This window comes from Hypanus sabinus, chromosome 10 (assembly GCF_030144855.1).
Source record: "Hypanus sabinus isolate sHypSab1 chromosome 10, sHypSab1.hap1, whole genome shotgun sequence".
Classification (NCBI taxonomy): domain Eukaryota; kingdom Metazoa; phylum Chordata; class Chondrichthyes; order Myliobatiformes; family Dasyatidae; genus Hypanus; species Hypanus sabinus.
The window spans coordinates 19,743,235-19,755,538 of NC_082715.1; the positions used below are offsets into that span (position 1 = coordinate 19,743,235).

General features: G+C 38.8%; 1 protein-coding gene across 1 annotated transcript in view; it reads right to left on the reverse strand.

The window, feature by feature from the left end:
• man1a1 (mannosidase, alpha, class 1A, member 1) overlaps positions 1–12,304 on the reverse strand; it is a 436,576-nt gene that overhangs the window by 264,512 nt on the left and 159,760 nt on the right. The window contains exon 3 of the mRNA XM_059981476.1: positions 11,130–11,245. Coding sequence (XP_059837459.1) covers positions 11,130–11,245 — 116 coding nt within the window. The remainder of the gene's footprint in view (positions 1–11,129; positions 11,246–12,304) is intronic.

Genomic DNA, 12,304 nt, shown 5'->3' on the forward strand with positions numbered 1-12,304 from the left:
TTCCTTACCCTCTTCCATCTATCCAACTTCCCCCTCACCTTGTCTCACCTATCTTGTAGCTTGTACTCATTCCCCTCTCCCCACCTTCTTATTCTGGCTTCTACCCCCTTCCTTCCCAGTCCCTATGAGAGAGCTCAGCTCAAAACATTGACTGCTTATTCTCCTCCATGGATGCTGCCTGACTTGCTGTGTTCCTCAAGGTTTCCAGCAATTGCAGAATCTCTTGTCCAGACTCGAGCTTGTCTCCTTTGCTTGCACGAGAGAATTATCCCTCTAAACCATTTTTATCCATATACCTGTCCAAATGCTTTTTAAATGTTGTAATTGTACGCTCCTCTCCACTTCTTCTGACAGCTTGGTCCACACATCCACTAGTTTCTGTGTGAAAAGTGGCTCTTTAGATACCCTTTACACCCTTCCTGTCTCACAAATGCAAGTTCTTACCATCAGAAAAAAAGACGAACTATTCACCCTATCCAGGCCTCTCATGGTTTTAAGTGTTTGCATAAAGTCAGCCCTCAGGCTTCTATGCTCTGGGGAAAAATGCCCCAACTCATCCTTCTAACTCAAGCCCTCCAGTTCTGATAACATCCTAGCATTTTCAAATTCAGGTTTGTTTATTTATGACCTCTATATTGAAACATGCTGTGAAATGCCTCCTTTGTGTTAACAACCGACACAAACTAAACGTGCTGAGGAGCAGCCGCAAGTGTTGCCACACATTCTGGCACTAACAAAGCATGCCCACAATGTAACAACAAAAACAGCAAAGAAACAAGCCGTTCTCCCACCCTCCCATTCATATACACAGACACACTTGATTACATCCTTCCTCGAGCTACACCATTCCCCAAGGTATGGTCTCATCAAGGTCTTGTACAGTTTTAACATGACACCCTTAGTCTGGGAAGAATAGTCCAAGCACATTTTTGAGGTTACAGGAGTTCATAAAATCTTACTATGAATTGCCCCAATGCTCAAGGAAGAGTGAAGAATAGTTATGAGCATCCATCAATTAATCTAATAGAATGTATTTTCCTTTCAAAAGTCAACTATGTGAACACGGAAAGGCACAATGAAGATGCAAGAAGACTCTGACTTAAGTGTAAGGGGACACAAAGTAAACAGTGAGACTTCAGAATGTTGTAGATCAGCTTGGCAAAGTTCAAATTTCAAAGTAAGTTTTTTATCTAAGTACATATATGTCACCATATACAATCCTGAAGTTCATTTTCCTGTGGGAATTTATGGTAAATACAAATAAACAAAATAATAATAAGTAAACAATAAACATTGAGAACAGGAGATAAGAATAGTCATCGGTTATGGGAACTGTTGGGGTTGGGGTGGGTGAAGTTGAGAGAAGTTATCCCCTCTATTCAAGAGCTTAATGGTTGAGGGTTAATAACTGCCCCTGAGCCTGGTGATGCAAGTCTTGAAGCTCCTGTACCTTCTTCCTGATGACAGCATCAAGAAAAGATTAAGACCTGGGTAATTGAGGCTCCTTGATGATGGACCCTGTTTTCCTGCAAGAATGCTCCATGTAGATGTGCTTAATGGTAGGAAAGGCTTTACCTGTGATGGACTGTGCCATATCCACATGCTTTTATAAGTTTTTTTTTTATTCAACGGCATTGATGTTTCCACACCAGGCTATGATACAACTAGTCAATATACTCTCTACCTCACATCTATAGAAGTTCATCAAAGTATTAGATATTATGCCAAACCTTTGCAAACTTCTATGGAAGTAAATGCATTGCTATACTTTCTTTACCCCACTTACCCCAGATAAATACTTTGTGGAGATTTTGTGATATATATGATTATATGATATATATGTACAATGTCTGAAATACATCTTATGGAAATGTTAGTTTGATGAACTTCAATAAAAAAATAAAGTACAAAAAAAAAGAAATGGCACATATGTGCTGGACCGAGGACCGTCCTCTGAAATGACAACACTGAAGAACTTAAAGTTTACAGATGGTTGTTTTGAATGTTGTGTTTTGGCACTGGGAATATGTGAAGAGGAGATTGACCAGATGTTGCATGGGATGGAGGTCTGGAGTTATAGGGGAAGACTGGATAGGCTGGGCTCATCTTATCGTGAGCAAAGGAGGCTATGTGGAGACCTGATGGAAGTAGATAAGCTTATGAGAAGCACAGATAAAGTAGATATTCAAATTGTTTTTTCCATTTTAGAGGATTCAAAACAAGAGGATATAAGTTTAAAGTAATTGGAAAGAGAAGTCATGGGCTAGGATTTTATTTTATTTTATTTATTTTTCTAACACAGGTTTCTGTAATATGCTTTCAGAGGTGGTGGTGGTACAATTACTACACTTGGACATTTGCCGGAGTAGGCAAAGCTTAGAAAGACACAGTTCCAATGCAGGCAAATGTGATTAGTATAGATGAGCAAATAGGTCAGTATGGAGACAGCGAGCCAAAGGGCCGATTCGGTACTCTATGACTTTAAATAACTTGCGCTTAGTAAAAATTGAAAAACATGTCAGAAATTAATTCTGCTCATTGAAATTTTGTTCAGATCATTAGGGAATCCTTACGCCACAGAAATATCTCTAATACTGATACATAGCCCAGTGAAAAATTATGGGTCAATTTCCTAATAAGTTCCACTAATTCCAAAATTGAGCACCAATTTCTCCAGCCTACAATCTCAAATTTCAAGCAATCAGTATTTTCATCCTCTTTTGGCACTTTCACACTTCTTTCCTCTCCTCCTACTTATTTAATACAAATGTTGTTACTCATTAGTCTTTAAACATTTTCAGCTGGCACCATCACAACTTATGTCATTCAGCTTCTTCTCACATCCAATCCTACGGCAAGTCCCTTCAGTCATGCTGTGTCTTTGTCTTTCTCAGCAATCTCAAAGTTGCAGTTTCTCTAACTTTTCATAGTTCCATGAAAGGAGATTTAACTGAAATGTTAACACTACTTCTGTCTCTATAGATGCTAATTGACTTGCTGAGTTTTGCTAGCATTTGTGTAATTTCCCATCGCCATCATCTGCAGTACTTTGACTTCGAAATTTATGTTTGTTGTTCCTGTCAGCTGTTAATCTAATCCCAAACCACTCATGGAATATACACCTAGTGGCCACTTTATTTGGTACACCTGCTCGTTAATATAAATATCTAATCAATCAATTATGAGACAGCAACTCAATGCATGTGGTATGGAATGCATCTGCATGTGTATGCAGATATAGTGGTATGGAAAAGTTTGGGCATCCCTGATCAAAATGTCTAACTGTTAATTGCTAAGTGAGTAAAAGATGACTTCTTTAAGAAGTTAAAGATTCTTTAACTTTATTAAAGATTAAACTTTAACCTTATCATTATCTTTAACTTTATTAATGATTAAAGAATATTTCTTTAATCTTTTAAGAAAGATTACTTTTTTATTTCCATCTTTTATAGTTTCAAAGTAACAAAAAAGGACTGCTGACGAAGGGTCTCAGCCCGAAGCATCAACTGTACTTCTTCCTATGGATGCTGCCTGTCCTGCTGCACTCCACCAGCATTTTGTGTGAGTTGCTTGAATTTCCAGCATCTGCAGATTTCCTTGTGTATGCGTTTTTTAAAAAGGAAAAGGGCCCAAAGCACTTAGTAGCACCCCCTTTGGCAAGTATCACAGCTTGTAAGCGCCAGCCAAGAGTCTTTTAATTCTTGTTTGAGGAATTTTCACCCATTCTTCCTTGCAAAAGGCTTCTAGTTCTGTGAGATTCTTGGGCCATCTTGCATGCACTGCTCTCGAGGTCTATCTACAGATTTCCGATGATGTTTAGGTCGGGGGACTGTGAGGGTCATAGCAAAACCTTCAGCTTGCACCCCTTGAGGTAGTCCATTGGAGATTTTGAGGTGTGTTTAGGATCATTATCCTGTTGTAGAAGCCATCCTCTTTTCAGCTTCAGATTTTTTTTTTTACAGACGGTGTGATGTTTGCTTCCAGAATTTGTTGGTAATTAATTGAATTTGTTCTTCCCTTTACCAGTGCAATTTCCCCCATGCCACTGGCTACAAAACAAGCCCAAAGGATGATCGATTAACAGTTGGAGAGGTGTTCTTTTCATGAAATTCTGCACCCTTTTTTTCTCCAAACATACCTTTGCTCATTGTGGCCATAAAGTTCTATTTTAACTTCATCAGTCCACAGGACTTCACTTCCAAAATGCATCAGGCTTTTTTGGATGTTCTCTTGCAAACTTCTGATGCTGAATTTTGTGGTGAAGACACAGGAAGGTTTTCTTCTGATCACTCTTTCGTGAAGGTCATATTTTGTGCAGGTGTCACAGCACAGTAGAACAGTGCACCACCACTCCAGAGTCTGCTAAATCTTCCTGAACGTCTTTTGCAGTCAAACCGGGGGTTTGATTTGCCTTTCTAGCAATCCTATGAGCAGTTCTCTTGGAAAGTTTTCTTGGTTTTCTGGACGTCAACTTGACCTCCACCATTCCTGTTAACTGCCATTTCTTAATTACATTATGAACTGAAGAAACAGTTATCTGAAAACACTTTGCTATCTTCTTATAGGTTTCTCCTGCTTTGTGGGCATCATTTTATTTTAATTTCCAGAGTGCTAGGCAGCTGCTTAGAGGAGCCCATGGCTGCTGATTGTTGGGACAAGGCTTGAGGAGTCAGGGTATTTATAAAGCTTTGAAATTTGCATCACCTGGCCTTTCCTAACAATGACCATGAACAAGCCATAGCCTTAACAAGCTAATTAAGGTTTGAGACCTTGGTAAAAGTTATCTGAGAGCTCAAATCTCTTGGAGTGCCCAAACTTTTGCATGGTCCTCCTTTCCTTTTTTCCACTTTAAAATTGTACAAAACAAAAATAATACACTAATCTTGCTTAAAATGTTGAAAAGAATGTTTCATCTATAACTTTCTGAGTCTTTTAGATCAGTTCATCTTCTATTCACTTAACTGTACACAGTAACAGAAATTTTGACCAGGGATGCCCAAACTTTTGCATACTACTGTATAGTCAAGAGGTTCAGTTGTCAGTTGGTCAGACCAAATATTAGAATGGGGAAGAAATGTGATCTAAGTGTCTTTGACCATGGAATGATTGTTGCTGCCAAATGGCATTTCCACACAACAGTCCCAATGGTTTACAGAGAATGGTGTGAAAAACAAAAAAAAAATTCCAATGAGTGGCAGCTACAGAGGTGAAAATATTTTGTTAATGAGAGAGGTCAGAGGAGAATGGCCAGACTGGTTAAAGCTGATAGGAAGGCAGTAGTAGCTCAAATAACTACTTATTACAACACCGGTGTGCAGAAGAGAATCTCTAAATGCACAACATATCAAAACCTTGAATTGAATGGGAAACAACAGCAGAAGATCATATACATTCCCTGAGTGGCCACTTTATTAGGTAAAGAAGGTATCTAATAAACTTGTCACTGAATGAATAAAACACTAACAAGTTTTTATTTTATATTTCCAAGAAAGATGAAATAAACTTCCAAGATAATTTACAGCTCTGTAAAATTTTGATGAATATTTGCTCTTCATCTAAAAATGTTAATGACAAGATACTCACATAAATAAAAATTATAAACATTTAAAAAATAGAGAAATATTTATGCAATGACAAACTAATTGAAAATGGATCAGAAGAACTTGATCTAAGAAGGGAAAAGGAACCAAAGATTCTTATGAATGGCATAGAACAGACTTCAAAATTGGTATTGTTTCAATCGGAACTCCAGTCTAGAAGATAGGTCTCAGCCTGAAATTTCGACTGCTTATTCATTTCCATCGACGCTGCCTGACCTGCTGAGTTCCTCCAGCACTTTGTGTGTATTGCTCTGGATTTCTCACATCTGCAGAATTTCTCATGTTTTTAATAGGTTTATTTCTTTGGACACAAGGATGCCTGAACCTAGTTTATTTCTTCATTGCCAAATATAAATCAGCATGGTACAACAGCAGATAGCAGGGATATTTGGATGCACAAAACTTCAATAAAAAACAGTAGGAATTTGGTTTTGAGCTGAATCAATAAAGTAGACAAGCGGGAGGATTTAGGAAACAACTTGACTGCATAGTACAGGCAGCACCTCAAGTTATACAATAACTTTAATCACCTACCACTTATTCCCACCAATCTTTCTCCTCCTCCCCAAGCTGAATGAAATGTCACAGCCTGGTTCCACTTTTGCTTATCTGATTTTAGCCAAACAGTCAACCTCCAGTTATGACTTTCCACCCAGCCTCCACATTGTTACTTTAGGAGACTACATTATACTTGTATACTGGTACAATGCCTTTCTTTGCATCATTCTTTCACCCATACACAAAATACAGGAAATAGTTTTCATCCAAATGTGTATTCCCATGAAAAAAAAACACCTACAAAATAAGGTAAACAACAACGCACACAAAATGCTGGTGGAACACAGCAGGCCAGGCAGCATCTATAGGGAGAAGCGCTGTCAACGTTTCGGGCCGAGACCCTTCATCAGGACTAACTGAAAGGAAAGATAGTAAGAGATATGAAAGTAGTGGGGGGAGGGGGAAATGCAAAATGATAGGAGAAGACCAGAGGGGGTGGGATGAAGCTAAGAGCTGGAAAGGTGATTGTCGAAAGTGATACAGAGCTGGAGAAGGGAAAGGATCATGGGATGGGAGGACTCGGGGGTGGGGGGGGGAGCACCAGAGGGAGATGGAGAACAGGCAAACAACTAAATATGTCAGGGATGGGGTAAGAAGGGGAGGAAGGGCATTAACGGAAGTTAGAGAAGTCAATGTTCATGCCATCAGGTTGGAGGCTACCCAGCCGGAATATAAGGTGTTGTTCCTCCAACCTGAGTTTGGATTCATTTTGTCAGTAGAGGAGGCCATGGATAGACATATCAGAATGGGAATGGGATGTGGAATTAAAATGTGTGGCCACTGGGAGATCCTGCTTTTTCTGGTGGACCGAGCATAGGTTTTCAGTGAAATGGTCTCCCAGTTTGCGTTGGGTCTCACCAATATATAAAAGGCCACACTGGGAGCACCGGACGCAGTATACCACACCAGCCGACTCACAGGTGAAGTGTCGCCTCACCTGGAAGGACTGTCTGGGGCCCTAAATGGTGGTGAGGGAGGAAGTGTAAGGGCAGGTGTAGCACTTGTTCCGCTTACATGGATAAGTGCCAGGAGGGAGATCGGTGGGAAGGGATGGGGGGGACGAGTGGACAAGGGAGTCGCGTAGGGAATGATCCCTGCGAAAAGCAGAAAGGGGGGGGGGAGGGAAAAATGTGTTTGGTAGTGGGATCCCGTTGGAGGTGGTGGAAGTTACGGAGAATTATACGTTGGACCTGGAGGCTGGTGGGGTGGTAGGTAAGGATAAAGGGAACCCTATCCCGAGTGGGGTGGTGGGTGGGTGGGCTGAGGGCAGATGTGCAGGAAATGGGAGAGATGCGTTTGAGAGCAGAGTTGATGGTGGATGAAGGGAAGCCCCTTTGTTTAAAAAAGGAAGACATCTCCTTCATCCTGGAATGAAAAGCCTCATCCTGAGAGCAGATGCGGCGGAGACGGAGGAATTGTGAGAAGGGATAGCATTTTTGCAAGAGACGGGGTGGGAAGAGGAATAGTCCAGGAAGCTGTGAGAGTCTATAGGCTTATAGTAAATATCAGTAGATAGGCCGTCTCCAGAGATTCAGACAGAAAGATCAAGAAAGGGGAGGGAGGTGTCGGAAATGGACCAGGTAAATTTCAGGGCAGGGTGAAAGTTGGAGGCAAAGTTAAGGCGCTAGTATTGTAATTGTGTGGGGATTTCTATCCAGAGAGCATGCTTTCATCTGTTCGGCATGACAAGAAACCTAAAGACATGCACATTAAAGTTTAACAATCTTAAAAAAAAGAGAAAAACTATTCAAAGTGACAAAATTAATCAGTATTCCACATAGAAAATTGACACTTGAAAGGAAAAGAGCACCAAAACAAAATGAAACTGGAACTAGTTCATTATTAAACTTGGTTAACTTTTTTAGAAAAGTTTCAATTTTTGATCACTAGCACCAAAAGAAAAAGACTTCAAAAGATTTGTGCTTATACATTCCGTCTGACATGATACACTGAGTGGCCACTTTATTAGGTACATCTGCACACCTGTTTCTTAAGGCAAATATCTAAACAGCCAATCATGTGGGAGCAACTCAATGCATAAAAGTATGCAGACACATCAGAAATATCTGTTGTTGTTCTGACCAGACATCATAATGGGGAAGGAATGTGATCTAAGTGGCTGCCCATGGAATGATTGTTAGTGCCAGACAGGGTGGTTTGAGTATCTCAGAAATTGCTGATCTCCTGGTATTCTGTGGGTAAAAATGCCTTTTTAGTGAGAGAAGTCAGAGAAGAATGGCCAGACTGGTTCAAGTTGATAGGAAGGCAACAGTGAGTCAAATAATCAAGCACTACAAAAGAGGTGTGCAGAAGATTATCTCTGAAAGCACAACAAGTCAAACCTTGAAGCAGCAGAAGACCATGAATGTACACATTGTGGCCCCTTTATTAGGTACCTCCTATTTTGCAAGGCATTCTTTCCTTTTACTTATCCAGAGAAATTTCCAAATTCATTTTGTTGCTCTTCTGTATATCAAATTATTTTGAACAACACTGTCAATCACAAGCCTTCTCTGTGTGAAGAGTTATGACTACTGATGAAAATTTAAACAGAAAAGAAGTTGGAAAGCTTGGGAAGATAATCAAACACATTTTACAAATTACCAACAGGATGGATTTAATCACTACCTCGGAATCCTGACCTGCATAAAGTACTCCAACTACACTGTTGTGGCCTGCAAAATTTTGTTGTAGAGTTCATAACATTACTCTCAATTCATCTGCATTTATATTTGAACTTGTTGATTTGTATTTGCTTGTTTTCTTAAAGACTACCTGGTTCAATAAATAATATTTACTCATTCCTCTAACTGTATTCACCACAGGCTTCGTGTTAATTAATGTTAATTACTGTTTCAGCTTAGGAATCCCCAGTTGTATTTTGCATCTAAGTTCCATTTTAAAATAGTAATTTTAGATCAAAACAAATGCATCTTATTAGCTTGTTTAAACTTGAGGTATTCACTGAAATAATTATGCAATTAAAATATTAATCTAGGAAGCAAATGAACATACTTTCTGCTGAACTATTTTTTTTATTCCTTCACTTGCTTGAGGCCTTTCAATCTGAGCAAAGCTGCTTCAAGTCTGAACCAAGATTAATAAATGTTTAATGCATTTTAAATTTGTAATTTATGACTGTTTACATATTAATGTTATTATTACTTTTTGAGTTCAGAAAATGAGATAGCGCTGTATCACTTGCACTTCCACCACAATATAGCATTTACAAACTAAGTTGACTTTGCAGGACACAATCTTATATTTTTGCTAACCCCTTCAGTGCAGGTCAGACATGGACTCTGAATGCATTTAAAAGTACTGTTTTTAAAAGATGAAATCTAAAAATTATTATAAATTACATCAAACTCATTTAGTTTGTCCTGCTCTGCTTGCAATGATGTCAAAAGCAGCCTTAAAAGAAAGTGAGCAAATTGTGAATCTTAACTTGCCGTATTCAGGAATTGGGAGAGGGGGAGGGGGAAGAGAGCAGAGTGAGAGAGTGAGAGAATTAATGATCAAGGAAACCCACTAAACTATTTGATTCCTGAACCAACCAGCACAGTCCTAATCACTATCCTAATCAGGATAGAATATTATGGCCACCTTGAAAATTTTGCACTACAACAGACTTGCTCTTTTTTGTTGTTCGTCTGTATTTGTGTTCTTTCTTATAAACATTGTGTACAATTTATGGATAGTATGTGTTTACTCTGGTGAATGCTGCTTATCTGATGCAATATGCCTGTGACGTTGGTGCAAGTAAATTTGTCATTGCCCCTGTAAATGCATGGCCACAAACTCAACCTTGACTTTGAAAACAGATTTGTCAGTTAACCGTGTGAAGAAGATAATGAGATTTCTCAACCAGCCTGAGCACTTCCACAATTATTAAGGATTCTTAAAATTCACGAACAAAAGAAAGAAAAGATATACTCCTATTTTCCAGTTCTTTATCTGTTTTAAGGTCAAAGCAATTCATGTGCACTTTCAAGCACTTTCACCATAATGAAGAGTTTTTTCTTTCACTATCTCGGAAAGCAGTAAGTTCCATTCTCCCAGTTCTGTGCAGTTTTATTTTTGTAAAATCCACTCTAAATCTCGCTTCGTCCAATATTTTATATGGGCTCTCACTTTCCTTTTACACCTCAATTATATCCCCTCTTCCCTCTGAGCCATAACCCTCCATTCTAAAGAAAACATGCAGTATCCATTCAATAGATGCTCTCAGAAACAAAATTATAGAACAACATTTAACAAGGTCTAGGGCAGGTATGAATTAATTAATAGCAGCCAGCAAGTATGAAAGGCAAATCATGCTTATTTAACCTGAATGAGTTTGAAATAAAGTAATTGAGAGGACTTAAGGGAGGATGTTATACACATGGGTTTCTAAAATATTTAATGGAGTGCCACATGATGGCATGTTAGCAAGGTGAAAGCACAAGAAGTGAAAGGTTCTGTTTCACCATGGATTAAGTGATTAGCATTGAGAAGTGATCAACAGGAGAATTGCAGTGAATAAATGGTATTTTTTTCCACATTGGCGGTAGGCAGATTATGCAAGGGTTAGTGAGATTACTTCATGAACAATTGACAAAATCTGGCAGCAAAATTACCTCTGTTGCTCATATTTTCAATGGTTGTACACCAAAAGGTCTTTGATCTCTCAGGGCTGGAGCCTGCTCAACTCTGCCAAGCTCATACTTCCTAGGTCTTTTGATCTTGAAGGAACACCCAAAACTGAGCACATATGGAAGTTCAGTGTCCTATGGAGTGCTCTGATTCAGATCCTTAACCAAATCCTACCACCACTGCATTGATTTGAGTCAGTCTAGCATGGCCTAGATATCCACCTCAAATACTCCAGTTCCTTTCTCAGTCTAAACATGTCACGTGAGGCGTCTGCATATTGACTTACTTCATCTGAAAGCAACAAAAGATAAAATTTTCTCAGAAATGCTTACTTACCACATTGAAGTCAAGATGCTTCACAACCCATTCCTTTGCTTCTTTGAACTCATCATGCATTCCCATAATAAACAGTGTATCCAGGGCATCCACTATTGTTGCTCCTTGAATGTTACCTACAAAGCAAGATATAGAATTCTTGAAATTTTCCCTCCTGCCTATACGATAAAGAATATTGGCCATGATTGTTTCTCCAAAAATATCTCGCAATGCATTTTCCAAGATAAACACAAACAATGGAAAAGTGAAAAGTGACCCTCTTTACTAGTAAATCTCATAATGTGCGCCAGACCTTTCATCTATGCAGGACTCTCAATGCCGAAAATGACATGACTTATGTCATACAAATGACATGGAATCCTTCATCTTACTTTTGTGGATTCCATTAAGATAGTAATGGCTTTTTCCAGCAGCCTCAAGTCACTAGTAAATATGTCAAATCTCCCACGTAGTTCTCGTATTCCCTCACTGATAATTTTCCTTTATAGTTGCTATATAACACATTTGTTATTAAGGATTATTACTGCACGTTCTAAATCCCTTCCAACACATACACTGATTTTTTTTAAAAACTCAGAATACCCAGGGCTGGAAAAGGTTTGGGTTTTGATTTTCATGAATATTTCATCTGCATTATAATTTAGACACCAGCTTGATACAAGCTGACACCTGGGTTGCAATACTTTTCTTCAGTTTTAATATTCAATGAGAATCACAAATTAGAATTGACAACATAGGTCTTACATGTAATCTATTTATAATTATTTATGCTCATTTGATCTTATGAACAATGATTTTGTATTACCTTTGCCTGTCCATCATGTGATCTGTTCAGTAAGTCATTAAAATCATTTCACAATAAGCTTCAATAAAATGTCCAACTAACTCAACCTTTCATGAGGTGAAGCCTTGATTACTTGTGCAGGATTCTCAGTCAATACAAGGATTTTCACCAAACACTTATGTCCAATTTTTCACATTTTATCTCGTAAAATCAGTTGATTCAACAACTGTATGGCTGAGGGTCCAGCTGGAAGTTGCCTCATGATTTTGCCCAACTGCAGTGTCCAAAGACCAAATGGGAAGTGATCAGCAACACTTCTGACAACAATTCAACCCAGCTCAACATCAGCCTCTAAATATATCATGCATTCTTTTCAAATGATTGCTACGAG